The 19,941-nt window shown below is 30.2% G+C and overlaps 3 protein-coding genes across 8 annotated transcripts in view; 2 read left to right on the top strand and 1 right to left on the bottom strand.

Moving 5' to 3' along the window:
- LOC144855979 (synapsin-like) overlaps positions 1-19,941 on the bottom strand; it is a 229,404-nt gene that overhangs the window by 127,340 nt on the left and 82,123 nt on the right. The gene's annotated exons all lie outside the window — the stretch shown is intronic.
- On the top strand, positions 1,824-6,663 carry LOC144855998 (metalloproteinase inhibitor 3-like). 2 transcript variants are annotated; one of them, XR_013614890.1, is made up of 5 exons: positions 1,824-2,119; positions 3,637-3,879; positions 4,990-5,117; positions 5,345-6,201; positions 6,248-6,662. XR_013614890.1 is itself a non-coding variant. In XM_078713974.1 (4 exons), the coding sequence occupies exons 1-4, from the start codon at positions 1,984-1,986 to the stop codon at positions 5,525-5,527; spliced, it is 690 nt and encodes a 229-aa protein (XP_078570100.1). In that variant the 5' UTR covers positions 1,824-1,983; the 3' UTR covers positions 5,528-6,663. The 2 variants fall into 2 exon arrangements, 1 of the variants encoding a protein (XP_078570100.1); XM_078713974.1 differs by having other exon boundaries at positions 5,345-6,663.
- LOC144855884 (metalloproteinase inhibitor 1-like) lies at positions 13,682-18,249 on the top strand. Its single transcript, XM_078713839.1, has 4 exons — positions 13,682-13,881; positions 16,527-16,874; positions 17,354-17,475; positions 17,682-18,249. The coding sequence occupies exons 1-4, from the start codon at positions 13,776-13,778 to the stop codon at positions 17,886-17,888; spliced, it is 783 nt and encodes a 260-aa protein (XP_078569965.1). The 5' UTR covers positions 13,682-13,775; the 3' UTR covers positions 17,889-18,249.

Below are 19,941 nucleotides of genomic sequence, written 5' to 3'. Positions count from 1 at the left end.
ATGATAACAAGAACTTTGCATTAAGAAACTGAAGGATAGATTAGATATTCATATATTCTAATTAGGCACTTTAATTAAAAGAGCAATATTCATTCCATTAACTGAAATTGGTTACGCTTCACGGGTACAGTACATGCTCTCTGGGGTCGACTAAATAGAAATACAATTACTGGATAAATTTATTAATATTTACAATTCATAAACAAAAAAATGACAAAGCTAATGATTGTAATGAACAGTTTGGTTGGTAAAACTTTGGTAAGAAAAAAATGTCCTCTTATAGGGACACTTATTTATGTAACCAAAACCACAAAATCAGAAATGTTGTAGGAAAGGGGAGGATGGGAATGTTGGGGGTAAAGAAAGGATGTGTGGGTAGGATGCCAAAAGTGTCTCCTATAAATAAAATCTTGTTTTCAGATTTCAGTTAAACTTTTAGCAAATGTAGTATCTGAAATTTGTTTGTCTATTCTGGCAAAATGTACAAAAGCATGCACACCTTAGGAAGACTTCCTTGAACCTATAACAAAAGTTATTACACTTTTTCAATCAAAAGTTTCACCAAACATGACTTTTAGGCTGTAAAATTTGTACACCTGTTCAACAGGTACTGTGAGTAGAATTCTCATGGGAGGAAGAACATTTTTAAAGTTTTCAGTGCCAAGTTGCAAACACGTTCCATTTTCCAACCTACTTTTCACTTCCAGTTCATGTGTCTTTGGCATAAGTGTTTTTATTAGGGGAAAAAACGTTGTTACAGTACTGAGTAGGTAAACACAATTAAAATTGCAAACCTGACCATTTTGGTTGTTGGCAAGTCTATATTTAAGTACATTAACAATCCTCGGTCTTAAAAAAGAAAGAGAAAACCAAAATGCCCTCTCTTTACCAAAAAATAGAATGTTTTATTGCACCACATCTGTGAGGTATCATAGGTTAAATCACATAAAAACATGAGCAAGACTTGAGTAATTTATTGAAGTCCAACAGATACATTGATACAAATGTATTAATTAAAATAATTTTGATTTCATTGAAAATGAATTTTATTCTCTGCTGGGAAGCCCACCACATGGAGCATCTGTATTTAAAAAATTACCTATTTGTTAAAAAAATTATGTATGTATCTCATAAGGATGTAAAGATATTGAGCTAAAAAATGCTAATCACAACCAAACCACATGCACTGAATAAGATTATGTGGTAATCTTCTATTAAAATAGGATTAATAACCATAGTACACAAATGTCCTATTGAAGCAGGATCTTCAAATACTAATCCTATATTAGAACATAAACGCACTAATCTCTATTAAGACAGGATTAGGACACTAAGCTAAGATTAGTATAAAGTACATGATGTGGCTTAAATGCTCCATAATATTAATCGTCCAATCAGGACACTATAAAGCACAAGTTAATCTATAGCAATTACATTTCATCTTCATTTATATAGATTTCCAATCTGCAATAATCTTTGATAAATGCATTTGTTATATGCTTTTGATATAAACCTCATTTTAGTTTAAATTTGCATAATTTTTAGTCAAAAAACTCATCACATTTATAAATAAATACACATACTCTAACTCATGAATGTAAAGTATTTTTATTCCGAATATAATTAAACCTATCCATATAATTTAAAATATACTATATATACATTTCTATTGCAAAGCACAGTTGCTATTAGATCCAGGATAATTGACTTTTAAAAAAAACATCACATAATAATCCATTATGCTTATTAATAAATAGATGTAGCAGAGGGGGTAATGTACAATCACTACAACTGCAGTGTGCTTTAAAAGCTAGCCTCTCTCAATACATCAAATTAAAAGGCAACATCAACTGCATCTGTCAGGGAAGTTTCTCTGCGTACCAGGCAATGAATATTGTTGTTTTAAAGCCTAAAACCAGTTTTGCATAGAAAAACACTGAAACATTTCCTGTTTCTCTTTGAAGATTTCTTTGAAATAGTAAAATGATGGATAATTTTCTTGTTTTTGGTGTGTTCCTTCTTTTTGTGGTATGGATAGAAGCTGGGAGCATGGGAAGCGATTGTGGGTTCAATTGTGTTCCTAAGCATCCCCAACAAAAGTACTGTGATGCAGATTTTGGTAAGTTAAATATTATAAAATAGTTTTAAGTTAGGCCAATCCATCTTTTCCGATTAATACATGTTTCAGTTTTGCTCTTTTAATTTCAAGTGAGACAAATACAAATCTTCTTCAACCTCTTTAGGCCTCCAGGTTATCCTCGAAATTGAATTTCTACTATTTGTGATGCTAATATTTTGTATCTGTTTTCTGATAATGTAAAAGATCAGTTTTAAGTTGATTTTGTGAGAAAAAATATATTAGAATGTTTTTTACATGTACTACTACTAGAACTTTCTGGTAGTTTCTAAATAGTTTTATCATTTAATATTATTATATACTTTATTGTCTTGAGTCATACAGGATACAATAATATTAATAAGGTTATACAGTATAGCACTGATTTAATAATGAGCTAAATTTGTGTACTGGGGTCAGATTTATCAAACTCATCTTAACTTTGTTTTAAGACAATTATTTTGCTGTTTGCTGAAACTTTTATTTGATAAGATAAAAAGAACTGGTTTGATAAATAAGCTCTAATGTTTATATGTAAAAAAATGAAAAGAGAAAAGATGTGTAAGGGTTAATACAAATTTGTCACAATTTAGACTCAAACTTTGAATATCAATTCTTCTCACACTTCGCATGGTACAGTGGAACTGCACTTATATTATTGTATAAACATTGTACCACCTGCAGAGGATGACACTGATCAATTACATGTTTATCCTGTTCTACAAATTTATCTCAATTACAGGTGGCATCAACAAAATTACCTGTTCTATTTCATTGATCGATTTTGTTAATAATTTGTTAAATTTAGTAGTTTCATTACAATTTGATGATCTATAATTGTTATAGGTTATTTTGTATCTCTGTGAGTACATGAACAACTCTAACCCATAGAGAGGTTTCTTTGCTCTACCATACCAATGGCTATCAATGATATTCAATTTAATTCAATTATTTTTCTGAATAAAAGTCAATTAAGGTGACGACAAGTGCAAAACCACAGTAACAATCACATTACATCATTTAAAATTCTCTTTAAAAACTGGTTACTTGTGCTGATAAAGTATGGAAACAATTAGAATTGTTAAGTTACTCATTACATTTTATTAGAACAGAATATCAAGGGGCTTATTAATACATTCAAAACCACTGATACAGTGCACCACTGAATAGAAAGTGAAAAAATTCAACATATCTTCCAATTCCTTGAACTTTTAATACCTTGGAGTTCAAATTTTACGAGGATAATAAATTACTTTTATTTCAACATTTTTAAGAACATTTTAGCCACAAATCTTTAATGTGGTGATGGTAAATACTGTAATTACAAACTCAGACTATATATAGGGAATCACAGTTGCGGAATTAACAAATGATATACAGTACATGCATATGATGATGAACATAAATCAAAATTATAATTTTACGGTATCCTGGTACCTCATATTTTATAAATAAAATCTTAAATCATATTTAAACAAACAAATCTATAATACAGTATTCTTTTTTCTTCTTTTTGTTAGTGATTCGAGGACAGGTGAAAAATCGGAATTATACAACGAAAGATGGGATGCCAAACATGGAAACGGGAATGGGAGGAGATATGCCATTTAACTACTACATCGTGTACACAGTTGCTATTGAAAAAGTCTTCAAAGGCCCATCATACTACGAAGAAGGAATGGAGATGTATATTAAAACAGAGGCTTCTAACAGCATGTGCGGAATTGGCAATCTTATGAATAGAAAGTCATACCTATTATCAGGTAAATTTTCAATTAGTTATTATTAGCCTCCCATACAATAATTTGATATTGTATCTTTCTTTATGCCATGGTAAAGATAGTTGTTCAGCAACCCTTGTGATGAACTTGTAAAAAATGGGCAGCCATAGATATAGAATAAAACATGGTTGAGTACATAAACTTATATGATTCAAGCCAGTTAAAAACTTTTTAAACGTGAAATTTATTATTTACAAGGATAAAGTTCTCTAATATGAATGAAACATCATTACTTTTGACAGATTTTGAAAAAAAAGTTTTTAATATTGAATGACAATGCCAACAATTTGATAATAGGTTATTTCCTTGTCACGACTATGTAACGAACAAAATAATTTGTGTTTTTACAATGTGGGCGCAACAACATAAATGTTACCGAGTTTCCTGTGTTTTTTTTATGGATGAAGTTTATTGGAGAAAAATAGTACAACATAATAAAAAATAAAATAATGTGAATTTTGGTACAACAAGCTTTATAGTGTTGTATTTAACATTTAATGTTCCTGCTCCTAGGTTTCTTGGCAACTGTTATTGAAGTTTATTGAAAGTTTATGATTAATGATTTTAAGAAATGTGGCATTGATTACATTTAATATTTTAGAATGCACTGAATGCTTGTCATTATACCTGTACGAGAGTAATGTGACACTTTGTAATTTTTCATTTTTTTTCATTTATCTGTTTTTGTATATTTCAGAGCAAACATAATTTGTATGTATATTTTATATGCAATAAATGGAATTAATTTTCCACTGATGAATGAATGAATAAATAAATATCAATATGGTTTGTTTTTCTGTTGCTGGAACACATTATTTAATTAGTAGGCCCTACTAGACAAAGCTGGTCCCAGTGAAACATCTCACCTCCCATCCATACCCATGCATACAGTATCTACAAAATCAACAACATTTTGAAACTCCTTGAAAACTAGAAATCAGTACAGTTACCCATCATTGTTTCATTTTAAAATCTTCAAAATTAAACAACCGATCTAAATGGAAAGAATTGGATTGCATCTTTCTGAAAACCAAAACTTGATTAAATGGTGGGACAAACTAAATCTAACACCACCATATTTGTATTTTTTAGGTCAAAAGGAAGAAGATACAATGATGAACATCAACGGATGTAATTGGGTGACAGAATTCAAAAAGTTGACATCTGCACAAAAGACTGGAGTGAAGCGGCAGTATGGAGCAAACTGTAACTCTTGTGAAGTAAGTATTAATAGTATACAATCAAAATTCATAGGCGCACATTTAGGGGAATGCACAAGGTAGTATAACTTCTACAGGTATTTCAAAATCCTGAATCTGCTAATGATATTATTATGAAGCCTGAAGCATTCTTTTAAAATTACATATATTTATATGATGACACAATGTGAAAATACTTTTACTACTAGTTTTTACAAGTTTTCAATATAGAGATATTTTTCTTGCAGATTGAAGATTGTGAAAATAGGCAGTGTAAAGCATCTGCAAAGACAAGATGTGCATACAACCCTGCAGGATCAAAATCATGTTATGAACAGTTTTCATATTGCATCCTCAAAAAGAACGGTGTATGCAAATGGGACAGGAAACGAGATGAGATGAAAGAGTGCTTACGAGAAAATACAAAATAATGAGTTAAAGATTAGAGGTGAAAAAATGAGACTGTACATCACAGAGAATGTTAAAATGCCCTTGTAAATATCATCCTCATGTTGACAGAAATTGTGACATGGCATGAATCATTAAGGGATATCATCAGAACTCTGTACTTTTGACAGTTTGTAAACGATGAACATTTTTGATAAATTAATCAATACTTTATTAATAGTTTCCTAATTATATGTGGTAATTAATAACATTTGGATTGAAGATTATTGTAAATTCACATTTGAACATCACCTAATCTTCTATTCATGCTTGTAAACCAGTAACTCGTCACTACTTGCCAAATAAGTAATATTTAAAAAAATTAGCCCTACTAATTTGAGAAACTTGACTGCATAACTGTAGGCCTATTGGAAAAATATATGATATTTTTATTTCTATAAATGTACTATAGGAAGTTGCTTTGAAATGTATTTTTTGTTCAAAAAATATTTGAAAACATTAAAATAATTCTGCCTAATTTGATTTGTCAACAAGAAAGAAAACTTGTTTAACAATAATAATTTCAAGGCCTAAACATATACCGTAAACCATAAAAAACATAGTAAGGAAGTGGTATACGATAGGAGCCATCTTTATGTTAAAAGGATTAGAAAAAATGACTTTTTCAAAGAATACCTATTCGGATAGGTACTAAAAGGTTTCCTAATACTTGCGTGGGTACCTATTCGGATAGGTACTAAAAGGTTTCCTAATACTTGCGTGGGTCACATTGTTTGACAACTGGTAAAAGGTCATTAGGATTTAAACTTTGGGATAAATAATGTGTACCTTTTGTTTACAAAAATATTAAGTGTTGAAATAATGTAGTGATAAACTTTACTTTATGGTTCCCCCTTACATACTAAAAGTATCCATGTCTGAAAGTTGCAATAAATGCCTCGTTACAATGATGACTGGAAATATAGCCACTCCAAAAATCGTAAAATAAAATAATAAAGCGACAAATGTTACTGCTTTACATAAGGTTCAAAACAGGGTATAAGAGAATAGGCAGAAAGCATTGCTCTAATTGTAACTTTTATTAAATTTTTAAAAATATGTAAATAAAAATAAATATAAAACAAATATAATGTATGTGGTTGGTAAGATAGCAGTGTATAAATTAAAAAGCTGTGTATTCATTAATTGATATCGGTATTATTTCATTTTTTTTAAATTGTGTTTTTTTGTTTCATATTAGGAATTACACACGCATATATACTATACATACAACAACATTGAAATGGATCATTTATCTTTTAAATTCCATTTTTAAATGTAATTATTTTAGAATTTAATAAATCAATTGAGATTCTCACTAAAGAGAGCACAATAGCTGTAAATATACAATACAAAATTGAAAGCCAAATTTATCTCCCATGCAGAGAAAACCTCAAGACACATGTTTAACTATAAATTCCTCAAGTGTGTGAAAGCGTATCATCTTCAGTGAAGTAGCACATCACGGCCGACAGCCTGATCAATCAACTAGATGTGGTCAACCGCAGGGGTTTCCTGGCGATTTCAATTTTGAGTAGCGAAACATAAATATAGCATTTAACAGCGTGCCAAGTCATTGGAACATTCCATCTAGCTGTAAAAGATGGCATCGCCTTTTACTAAATCGTAAATGTAGGCCTATAAATTATAAAATGTTATATATACACTCTGGATGGTGCTAAAAGTGTCAAATGTACAAACAGTACATTTAAATGACCATTGTATATTTATGTAACTAAAATATTCTAAAACCCCATATTTACTCAGATCACAAGGAGAAGAAGATGTTCACACTGGCAAAACTCCCCAGCTTAGAAAATTTGATTCAATTTCACTTTGCAATGCATAATAAAATAAATATATACACAGTATAATATATCATCTCTTATATACAATATGTTGAATCCTTTTTTTTTGTTTGAATGCCAATGTACTTGCATGAATGATAAATGCGTCAGAAATACCTGTGGAGAAAGAATGCCGAGATGGCGTGATGTAAAGTAGAATGGGGCACTTTCAGGTTGCTGCTAAATCCTGTGGTACTGTTAAAAAACCTTTTATCTTAGCCTTGTGACACAGGTGGAATATTCATTTAACATTAGGAAGTAAAACTACTAAAAAAGATCCCAAATTATACTAAAGAAATACAAACACTCATCCTATATAAATGATGAAAAGAAAAACTGTTTATAAAATTTCATAAGATGAATAATAAGATTAATTAACCAAGTAGAAAATCAGAATGTCACATAAATAAAATAAACAATATGAAACATTTCAGCTTCATATATAAGGACATCAAAGTGATCACTAATTCAATGATGGTGAATCATGAATAATAACTAGCGCCCTCTATCTATAGGCACCAGGCAAGATAAGTTTAAAAAAAGTTTTTATTTCTGTTTGAATCATAAAATAGTAAAAAAAGTGTTGAAACAAAGCATTACTGTTTCACTGTTCAATTCAACTTGGAATTAAAAGAAAACTTTTTCAGAAGAAATTTGGATACTGTACAATATCTTACGATGGTTAATGTAAAATATATTTAAATATAATTGAATTACTGCATTACAATTGAACATTATTATAATTGATGTATCCCTGAAGAATCTTGGAAACGCAGAAAACTTGAGCCAACTTGAACCATTTGGGGAAACTTGTATGAATCATGCACTTGATTTCTAACAAATTGTGCTTACTCATAAAACAATTGCACACTTTGAAAATTATACAGAAAGCCAATGTCCAGAATAATATGGACATTATTTTAGACAATCATGGAAATATTTCATACCTAAAAATCTAGGAAAAAAGCACTCCAATTACAGTTTTTTGTCACATAAAACACCAATTTTACAATGTTCAAAACTAATCCTTTTCACAAGGTGTAAACTACAAAGAGTTTAGCTTACAATTTCAAAATTAAACAAATTTATATTTAATATATTTCTCACCAAATAACATTGGGCGAGAAATTTTTTACTAATTCAGTCAATATCAAGTTCAGTCAAGAGTCTAGACATCTTGCTGTTAATGTTTCTCTCCAGGGCTTTCCTGCACAGAAGAAGTAAGGACATATAGATCACCTCTGTGATATGCACTGGGGTAAAAAGCCACAGACTAACCCATGGAAATGTTCAGACAGACAAATATATTATCTATAAATTGGTTTTTATCTTTCTCCAAAATAAATGTTTAGTTCTCCCATGTAAAATAGCCTGTTTTATTTTTAAAGAATAAATAGATTCATTAGCCACAAGTAAAACAAATTATAGAACATTTAAATTTAACTGGAAAATTGAAGGAACGAAAAGAAGAAGACAACAAAAATGTTCAATTGAAGCAAACAATTGTTAAATATCAGGGACTAAGATAAATGCAAATAATTGCCAGACCTGGAGATATTAATCAAGAAGAAAGGTTTTCAATAATTGTAATGAAGTAAAATTTTTAAAAAAAGAGTCCACTTTTAATTAATCTAGATTATCATTTTACTCTTAGTTTGTCGAAATAAATACAATTACGAACAATTACCGACAACAACGGATTTCATCAGGGTTCCAGTGACATTGACCCGAAAGTCACAAGCACCCATTTGATGATGTATCCTTGTTCCGTACATCTTATACCACAATTATCTATCTTTAATGCTTGTCTATTGAGCAGTTTCCTATAGTATAAGTCAAGGGTAATAGTAATACTGTCTATCCTATTGAATATAAAGTACGTAATCTTTAAGTGGTGTAAACAATGTTTACAATTTTAGTGGTCAAACGAGCATAAAGGTCAGACGTATGGTCACTCTTGACCTTGGGTGGATTACTGCTTATAAAGTATGTATTTACATTTTATTAATTATGTTTGACAAATAAAATACTCATGAACTTGGACAGAAGTGCAATCATTAGATGATACATATTATCTGACAGCTATTGTGGTTTGATAGCTACCATTCCTCCCTTCCCATCTCAGAGGTCCTGGTTCAATCATGAACATGAGGACATTTTCAAAGTATGGGTCTGCTTTGAGTGAACACTATACCTGCATCTCAACTTATTAGTGCAAAATAGTGGAAGGTCAAACATGATTTTTATTGACTTAAAACAATAAAAACTAAAACTATAGTATCATGTTAACTGTGTCATACCACACCTTGTGGTTAAAAAAAAAACTGTCAAAAGAATTGTGGTACATCCATTTATTTCCTTGTAGTATCGATTCCTTTGGGATTTAGGATTTGGGATTTAATTTTGTAACAATACGTACAGGATAAGACGTTGTCTGTGGGAAGTGTCATGTACCTGTCATTCCTTGTTAAACTCCCTATGGAATTAAATATAGCCTTGTCATTCAAATACTAGTATACTCATTTCATGAAGATTATATGATTTATGATCAAATTTATGATTTCATAAATCAAAAAATAAATATCTGAATATTTCCATCATCATCATCTAAATCAACAAACCCTTCTTACGTTTTGTGACGTTATAGACAAACTTTAAACGTGACAAACTAATAAACAACTATTTTGCTTTGCTTCCCATTGGTACTAAAATTACTGAAGCGTACAAGTCTCTATCAGCATCCTCCCACATGCAACCATCAAAACAAAAATTAACTAAGTACAAAGCATCTACTAAGTTCTAAATTCTCACAATAATGGAAACTGAACCAACGTCATATTCCAAGCAAAATCAGGATATATTAATCAATAAAATATTAAATTAATAATCAACAAGTCAAAACATATTGGGTACTATGTGGTTTTGTATTAGTTGTCAATCAGTGATGAATCCCTCATCGCTACACAATTCCTGGACGTAAGTAGAATGGGTGTGTTGGAAGTCATTGAACCTATAAAATAAGTTTAATAGGGCTATTGCAAACTTGGGAATGGATTATTATTAGTGAATAATACTAATAATTGAAAAGTGAAATTAATATATAGCATAACACGGATATGGTCAGATGTTGTCCACTCATCTTTTAAAGCCTAGTTTTGTATCCGTATTCAGTCAATGTCCAAGACTTAACTTCAACCATCTTGAGACTTGGAAAATCCTTCAAAAACATTATGTTTTCATTTTAGAAATCTTAAAATTAGGCAAATCTATTTGGCAGACTCCATGGGGTCATTGACATTAGATCTATTACGTACATTTTCTTTCTACCTAATACAAGTTTTTAACTAGTAATAGTAGGAACAGTAGATAGATGTAAATGAAATGTAGAAATCAAAATTTTACTGGAGAAAAAATAGTTTCTCTAATTAAAAAGAAAGAATATGTGATCACCTAAGTGAAATATAAATCCCAGTGCTTTATTTTTAACCCAGCCTACCAACATACCTATAGGCTAGTAATTCAAGACTCATTCGTACCAATTCAATCCTTGTTACGGCTCGATAGGAAACGGTTAAGGAATGACAATGTCTGTTATTTTAATCAGTGCAGACATGACCAAACATGGTACCAGAATCGCATCCGTAATCAACAGGTTCAAAACAGTCTCAGTCCAAAAAGTCTCCCAAGGTTAATTAAATCATAATTTCTAGACACCTGTATCGACGATGAGAATGGAATGGAATAATATGATCTAATTCAATTTCAACATTTCTCAATTTTTCTCGCATTTTTAATTTTATATGTCTGTAATTTTAAATTAAACTTATTAGAATTTTAACTCATTAATTAATTAATTATATAATGTAATTCAGTATATTTTTTTCACACTGTCCAATTGCTTATTTCAAATGTATTATCTTCTTTTTATTTTGTTATGGATAAATAATAATTGAACAAAACGAAACGTGTCACAAATTAGAATTTATTCAACATAATTTTTCCTTTTTTTCAGCACCTAGTAGTGTTATCTTGCCTAGGGGTCTTTTTGTGGTAATACCTTAGGAAAGTAACCACAAAAATATTTTAAATATTGTCTACCTTCCAAAGTAAACATCTTTATATTCAATAATTAAATATAAAATTTAATTTAAAAAAAACTAAACTTCTCTATATATAAAACTGATCATATTAGTTGATGATATCCGGTTTGCCAATAAGCTGATCAAACATAAATCAGGCCACCTCGATGGTATTGTCACCAAGTGTCTGGTGACGGCGTGAGACCAGACGATGAACATACTGCCACAAGTTTGGCTGCTGCTGATTTCAGACATTGAAACTTTTTATATGTTAGTCATGTTTTCCAAATATAGGTAGGAATTATGAATTTAATTATTTTACAATTTCCATTCTTTAATATCTATTCCTAATCCTAAAAACTAACTATAAAATCAAGAAAATGTAAAAACAAAACAACAAATATTGTAGCTCAACAAAGGTTAGGCCAGATCACCTCTATTTCTCATTAACCAATAAAAATGATCTTAACCTGACATTTTTACGGAAAAATTATGAAAATCTTTATCGAAAATGAAAGTTCTAGCAATTTTGATAAATTGGAACCTTATTAACACCTGTTGAAATAGGGAAACAATCCAAGGCTACGTGTATCCGCTTATACATAAGAATTTCCTAAGATCAACATTAAAAAAATTAGGATAAATGCGTGTTTATATAAATTCTGAATTGCCTCATTGTTTGAAATTATTCAGGTAGAATAATTACATCTTCCCTTCGAAACTCGTTTGAAACAATTAGTTTATTTTTACACCAAATTATTGGCGAAAGAGTTTTAGTAAAACAAATAATCTAATCCAACTTTACCAACAGTAATCACATGGTACATATTTCAATGAATTCTTTTACATAAGATTTCTGTAAACGCTATACTAGTCATGTTCGTCCATGTGTTATACCGAATATATATAAACATCACAGGCACAGAATAAATTCTAAACTGCTCGGTGATATACTGAAATTTAATTATTAATTTGAAACGATAAAGATGAAGAAATCTGTGAGAATGAGAAAAAGTTGCCCCAACTAAGATTCGACCCTGGAATCTTCTGCTTCACATGCAGATCTTCTATATATATGTATATATGTATTGTTCCCATTGTAATACATTTCTATGCGATATAACCTTGTACTTTTAATAGGCCATAATGTATTAGAACAGACTTTTTGTTCAGACATAAATAACATTTAAACATACATTTGGTACATATTTTCACATCCGGTCGTGTTCTTGGAAATAAAAGAAGAAGATAAATCTACTACTTGAAAAAAAATTAGTTCCCTCTCGTAACCAAGCACCAAAATTACGACACTAAACTTGAAACTCCAAAAGTTCACAACCAATGTAATTGGAACTTTTAAAACTGGCATCATGAACACACCAAGATACGTGATTGGTCACTTATCATGTAACAAGATGGTGTTCTTGCATTCTGGAGATTGTTATCGTCTGTGACGCAGTTCCTGTTGTCACAATAACTACGTCAGTTTCCCTTTTGGGTCACACTAACTTCTAGGTTCCATCAAGATAAACAAAGTATGGCTGTTGAATGAATTGATATCCCCCTCTGTAAATGCTGTTTATGAACTTTATAATAATTGTTTTCATCAGTGAATCCTCATATCAATATATAAACTATTAAAATAATAATTATAATTCATTAATAATTATTAACAATGTAACATTTAAATTAATAATCAGAAAAAAAATCTATTTTATTAATTTAACACATATTCTATTAGTTTTACTTTTTTATGAACTTATTCTTTCATAATTTAATAATCGTTAATTTTTTTAAACATTGCAAATAAAAATAATTATTTAAAAAAATCTATACAAACAGTATTTTTGTGAAACAATTAAAATACATTTGAACTTTTACAATAAAAGCGTGTTCAAATGTGGGTCACTAAATTAGTAATAATCAACTTAATAGCTTGTGGGAAGTTATAAAGTGTATCTTAATCCTAAAGTCCCACTTCAAGAAACAATAATTTCTGTGTACTTAACTTTCCCAGTAATTATAATAGATTAAAATTTAATTCTTGCCAAAAGTTTAAAGGAAAAGATTAAGATTAAGTATTCAACAAAAACCACCACTCACAATCCAACAGATAAAGTTTACCAAAACCACAGGAAGTTTCTAAACAGAGGGAGTAAGGCCCAAGCATGGAATAACCATCAAGCAGGCTATATATTTCGTTCCAAACTGACTGTCCAGCATGAGTTGTGACTGACAATACACAAGGAACAAACTGAGAGAACAAACATTTTGCTCAGGAACTGAAATACGTAGATACTTTAAAGATGAAGTTATTGGTCGGTTTATTGGTTGTCTGTTACCTGCAAGCATCATTAGCATGCTATTGCTCGTTAGATCATCCACAAAAGAAGTATTGCACAGCAGACTATGGTGAGTAGTACTAATAATACTAAATTCTTTACTTACAGTCATCTCTTTGCCACTAGAGTTTAATAATTTGGCAGATTCGAAATGGAAATTTTTAGTTTAAAAATAGGTTTTAAATTTTGAATTATAAACTCAGAATGTGCCAAAGAAAAGGAAGCAAGCATCTAAGCCTGCAACTTACAGAATAGTTTAACAATGTTATTTATTTATAATGAATTGTGTGAAGTTATATATGAATAATCAACAAGATATTTGCATAACATTACAGGTGAATCTGTATTATTTTATTTTATTAATTTTGGCAAATAACAGTGAACAACATTAGTTTTATTTTAAATAAAATATTAAACAAATCATATTTGGATAACCAAAAATACCTCATCGGATAAAATATGATATAATTATTAAAACGATAATTAAATTAATTTTTAAGGACATGAATCATTCGTTTAAGTTCCCGTATCATTTCATATTTAGTGGCACACTGTAAATTTGACCCACCAATATACTATTTATAAATAGTCCAGGAAAAAAAGTGCATAAAACTAAAACATTGTTTGTATAATGTATGTGTTTTAAGATAAGTAACTTTTTCTCTTGCGATACACATGTTCTTAACACTTTCAACATGGAACGTGAAAGCGAAACTCAAAACCATGCATATGGTAGTAATATTTAAAACGAGTCTGGGTTTCAATCGTTATTTACAAAAACAACATTAACTTTTGATGACCTGTATAAAGTACAATAATGCAATCAACATGTTTAAATATATTATTTTGATGGAAAACTACAAAATAACACATTGATTGTTTCATCAATATTATTAAGATCATGGAAAAAGTATATTTTTAGTTCATCCAAGTTTTGTCAAAGGATAATTATGGTAGAATGGATGGTTCAAATTTTTTCAGAGTTCTGTGTCAGAACCACAATATTTTCTTTATTTATTTATGACTTAATGAAACTAGATTAAAAAGTTAAATTTCACAAGCTTGAGCTAATTCTTTATACAATAGCGTCGTGCAATTTATAGGAAATGGTATTAGTAGATATCAGGAAACAGATATAGAAATAATGCCTTTAGGTCGGGCCTGGGACCTGGTTCATCACCCAGGGTACAGTGGAGATTTGCTAGCATTCTTCTTGCTCCCCTTGGGCTTGTGGCACTAACTGCAAGTCACTTAAAGCTTGAGAAAGTTGGCCTTTGTAATTGGCTAGAGAAATTATGCATAAATTACATTGTTTTTTAAGGAATTAAAGTAAGTAATGAGACAATTTAGATGGTCAAATTTTAATTATACATTTGAAAATGTTAATATCATGCTAATTAAAAATAAATTACAAACTAATATTTTCCAATTTATCCTTCAAAATATTGTATTGTTGCCAAGATTAACATGGTTTTGCTCCACTTAACACAATTTAAGAGCTTAACTTATTTCCATTGCATTAAACAATATTAATATGAGATATTTAAATTCATCTATATTAGAATCTATATAATTCTTCAAATGGTTCGTCAACAAAGGTTGCTAAATCGTTAATCTAAATGGACTAAGCTATGTTAAATGGCCCTAAATCTTGTTCCTAATCTCAAAAGACCGAAGATTAGTAATGCACCTGCCATTGTAAAGATATTTTTTAAAAAAGTTTCCAAACTAACTCAATTTCTACAACAACTTATTTCAAACTGGAAAATCTTAACAAATTTCTAGATATAGTTCAACAACTTTTATCCCAGTATTTTCCATAAAACATTACTTTTAAATAAATTTAACATTTTTTTAAGAACTTTTCAGTTTCGCAATATAGTTGGGGTTGAAGCACCTTATTGGAAGGGCTTCACATTATAATTAGTCATTCCATATCCTATTTCACTTTTAATCTCCCTTAAGTTTTTGCCAATACCTCATAATTGTGAACATCAGGAATAATCCAGTGGTCATGTATGAAAGCATGTTTCTAACAGGATTTTGTAAAGAATTAATCCAGATTCTAAGAAGATTTGGCCATCCTACTATGAGTAACATTCACTGGGTTGAATTTTTTTTCTACGAAAGATTTTCAAATAATTAACATTGGGAATTTACTTTGTAGTTTGTGACAAATTGTTTATTTATTTCTGTTTCTTAAACAATAGAAATAAGAAAAATTCTATTATCAATTTCTCCGAATTCTAACAGTAAATTAAACAAAATTTCTCAATAGCCTGGCAACCCAGATGGTTTTGCTCCGCAAACATGATGTTTCCCAAACAGATAATAAGGCTGTTTTCCTGTTAAACAACAAGATTTAATTCAAAACATTACACTTTAAATTAATTTACTTGGCTCTAGCTCTTCTTTTAACCACAAAACAATTCAAAACTGGTATAAGTATTGAGGTGTTGTTGAACTGAATAGGGGCCTGTACACCAGGCAACAATAGCTGGATGCACAGATAGCTGATTTTGTGGTTACCACATTCTTCTGAACATCCTTGTCTTCACAGGGAACCTCTAACTTAATTATAGACATTTTAAGTGAATTTTAATAGGTAAATGTCAATGCTGATGTATGAAGAAAAATATTTTGTTTTGGAAACAAAGTTGTAGCATTGCAACATAGCATAAATTATAATTGTCCTTTAAATTTTCTTTATTTCAGCTATTCGTGGGAAAATAATCACAAAAGAAAATGTTTACCAACATGTTGAACCGACAACTAAAGCTCCAGTTGAGAATGAGAGTGAAACAACCCAACCAATGGTTAGATTTGCCGAACCTGTTGGATTTGGTGGCGGACCAGTTGGATTTGGTGCCGGACCTGTCGGTGTTGGAAATACACCCATTGATTCCAAAAGACCAATCGCAATCAAGTACTTTGTTCGTGTTGAGAAGATTTATAAGGGAAAAGACCTTATGACGGACAAAAAGGTTGAGATCATCACGCCACCAACAGATTCACTTTGTGGGGTCGTAAACTTAGAGGTCAACAGTGTTTATCTTCTCTCAGGTAACTTAACAATGCTATCCTATAAAAAGAAATTAGATGCAAAACTGCATATTCCAAAAATTGGCTAATAAAATTCCTTGAATAATTACTTGTAAAAGGTGTTTATCTTCTCTCAATTCAATTAACAAAATATCATATTACAGTATACAGTATATGTATAAAATTAGATACAGAACTGCATATTCTCCAAATTACTGATGGCAGTCGTAGTAATACCAAGTAAAACCAAGAAAAACTAATAGAATACAAAACAATACAATATTCAAAGGGAATACAAAACAATACAATATTCAAAGGGAATACAAAACAATACAATATTCAAAGGGAATACAAACTTATAATTACATTGTTTGGCACATTTGAAAAAAATATTTCACAAGGGTTACTATAAAAAGTTTTTCTATGTTTTTAATAACTTTTTTCCTTGACAAGTGGTTAGAATTTATGAAAAACAAAACTATGTACCTTTTATTAAATAGGTCGTAAGTGGGAGAATGACCTCCGAATAGAAACCTGTGGTTGGATCGCCAAATATGATGATTTATCCAAACGACAACGACAAGGTCTTAAGAAAACGTACAACAACTGTGACGATTGTCAAGTAAGTATTTAGTTTAATCATTTTGTAATCTGATTTCAAACAATAAGCTGTATACCCTTATCAAAAGCATGCATTTTTAACTGTGTTATTGTATCCCTATTTATTTAGTTAGTCTCCTATAGAGGGCGTCAATGAATTTGTTGACATTTAGCAACAACTAACAAATATTGTATTTTAAATTTCTTTCTTAACATTTTTCTTTTTAGATCCAACTCTGTTATGGACCATACTGCCCATCAAAATACCAAGAAGGTCTGTGTATGTGGGACTCTTCCGGTCTTTATGAGGACTGCGAATCAAAATATGCCTACTGTATGGAGAACAAAAAAGGAAAGTGCATTTGGAATGGAAAATCGGATTTTAAAGCATGTAAAAGTAAGCGTGATGCTGAAAAAGAAGCCCGTCTGCCATAGATTTAAGTTTACAAATTTAATCTTTTTCCTGTCTAAAGTGTTGAGTGTGACTTTTTTTACAAAGTTTGTACAAATTGTATATTAAAAGTAACTTTAGAATGATGGTTGTATATAAATTAAACATAAAATATATGTGATCCTCTTTAAGTAAAGATTTTACAATCAATCAATGAAATAGTTAAAAATGTGCAACTCTTAAATTATTTTTTAGCTCTATTAAGATGAAAAATAAGTTGTTTAAGAGAAGCTGATTATTAAATTAATTATAGTTTAGTAACTCGAAAAAGATATTTATGGTTTATTAAAAAAAGATTGTTATTTTAACAACGAGGAGGGAATAAAATTCCAAAGATTATGTAAATTCATGACTACAAGTTTTTTTATTTCAAAATCTCTGAATTATGAATGTTCATTATAAAAACAGTGTGGGGACAAAAGTGCACAAGGATGTTACCTAATACGGTGTCTTTCTTAGAAGGTGTGTGTTAACAAAATAAGGTTTTATTAAAGTATAACAGGTGAAAATAAGAGCCAACACATCAATTCAAGTTCTATAAATTACACATTTTAAATTCCTAAGGAGGAGAATCTTAACAGCTAGAATATTATATAAGATTGATTAAAACTGAAATACTTTACTAAAAAAGAGGAAGCAGTCGAAAGTGAGTCATAATTTATATGAGATGAGCTGTCACAAAAAAGCGGAAATAAAATCGCTCAAAAATGTATAAAAATCAATAAATTTGAAATGGCAAAATGTTCATATTTTTATCTTCAACCAAACACTATGGTGTTCAAAAAATTCACATTTCTTTATAATTTCCTGTCTCTTTTTCTCGTCAAATGAATTCCTTATCCATGTCTATATTATTGTCAATGTTAATATATATTTTTTCTGAAACTTATGAAACTTAATGAAATAGAATGAAATACCAGAAAAAATATAACTAGGAGAATAGCACATGGAGAGAAATGGAAATTTCTGACCAATATGATGAGCTAACAACAAACGCCAGATTCAACGTAAGCATGTAATACCGAGTAAAATCACAACTACGTGCAATTTGTGATACAATATTATATTTTCTCATCATAAGCCTATTACAAATCATTACAGACATAAATAAATCATATCTAATCATCTGACTTGCTCAAAAGTAATTGTTTCTTGATCCCGGAGCGTAATTCCTGTATTACAGCCCAATAAGGAAATGAATCGGTTTGCTTTTAAGACCTCGTACATGAAGTGGTGATGACCAAACATGGAACATAGAACCTACTTGACTTTACAACAATAATCCCCAGTGACACTATAACAAACTATTGTAATTGTTGTCTCGTAATAACTGTCATTTACATATGCTAAAGCATTTTATTTTCAGACGTAATAAGCTAATCTAATCATCTAAAAATTTTAATCAAAACAGACAATAGAACCTCTGCTAAATTATCAGAGATCTATGTACGGAACCCACAGATTTTTAACAACATAAACCTCTTTAGCTAGAAGATAAAAAGATAAGGAACAGAAAAGGCCACATTTAGAATTTATTTGCAACCGCCTTCGACTATTTTGGCCACTTAATTTTTTTGTGTGCAGCCTACTCTTTTTTAGCACACGCAAAGGTAAACTGGAGAATGTTGTATCTTAGAATTCATATGCATCTTTACAGTTTTCTCTTGATTGAAGCCAATATTTTAAGGGTCAACTGCTACAAAATAAATTAGAACGAATGAGTCAACAAATCACGAGACAACGATTCTATGTCTGCGAAAACTACTTCGCGCAGTTTACAAACCTTTCTAATAAAACAATACATTGTCAACGATTTTTTTCAGCAATCTCACGATCGAACTTGGCAAGATTAACTAACTTCTTAGACATTAAACAAGAAATCTTAAAATCTAATCAGCTATAATAAGACATTTGATTAAAAGCCAGGTGTTATGTTACGAATAATCTGATACAGGTCCTAGGGGGATGACGATGACAGGTGTCATTTATGCAAATGAACCAAGGGTATTTAGAGTCACCTAATTTCGAGAACCTACG

This window comes from Antedon bifida, chromosome 11 (genome assembly GCF_963402885.1).
Source record: "Antedon bifida chromosome 11, ecAntBifi1.1, whole genome shotgun sequence".
NCBI classification, from domain to species: domain Eukaryota; kingdom Metazoa; phylum Echinodermata; class Crinoidea; order Comatulida; family Antedonidae; genus Antedon; species Antedon bifida.
This window is presented reverse-complemented; position numbering and strand designations above follow the sequence as displayed.

What these genes read in the sequence shown, in the direction of transcription:
- LOC144855998 (XM_078713974.1), top strand. Translation starts at nt 1,984, where the DNA reads ATGATGGATAATTTTCTTGTTTTTGGTGTGTTCCTTCTTTTTGTGGTA. An exon ending in GTACTGTGATGCAGATTTTG is followed by an intron (nt 2,120 to 3,636) that starts GTAAGTTAAATA and finishes TCTTTTTGTTAG; the next exon opens with TGATTCGAGGACAGGTGAAA. An exon ending in AAAGTCATACCTATTATCAG is followed by an intron (nt 3,880 to 4,989) that starts GTAAATTTTCAA and finishes TGTATTTTTTAG; the next exon opens with GTCAAAAGGAAGAAGATACA.
- LOC144855884 (XM_078713839.1), top strand. Translation starts at nt 13,776, where the DNA reads ATGAAGTTATTGGTCGGTTTATTGGTTGTCTGTTACCTGCAAGCATCA. An exon ending in CAGTGTTTATCTTCTCTCAG is followed by an intron (nt 16,875 to 17,353) that starts GTAACTTAACAA and finishes TTTATTAAATAG; the next exon opens with GTCGTAAGTGGGAGAATGAC. An exon ending in ACAACTGTGACGATTGTCAA is followed by an intron (nt 17,476 to 17,681) that starts GTAAGTATTTAG and finishes TTTTCTTTTTAG; the next exon opens with ATCCAACTCTGTTATGGACC.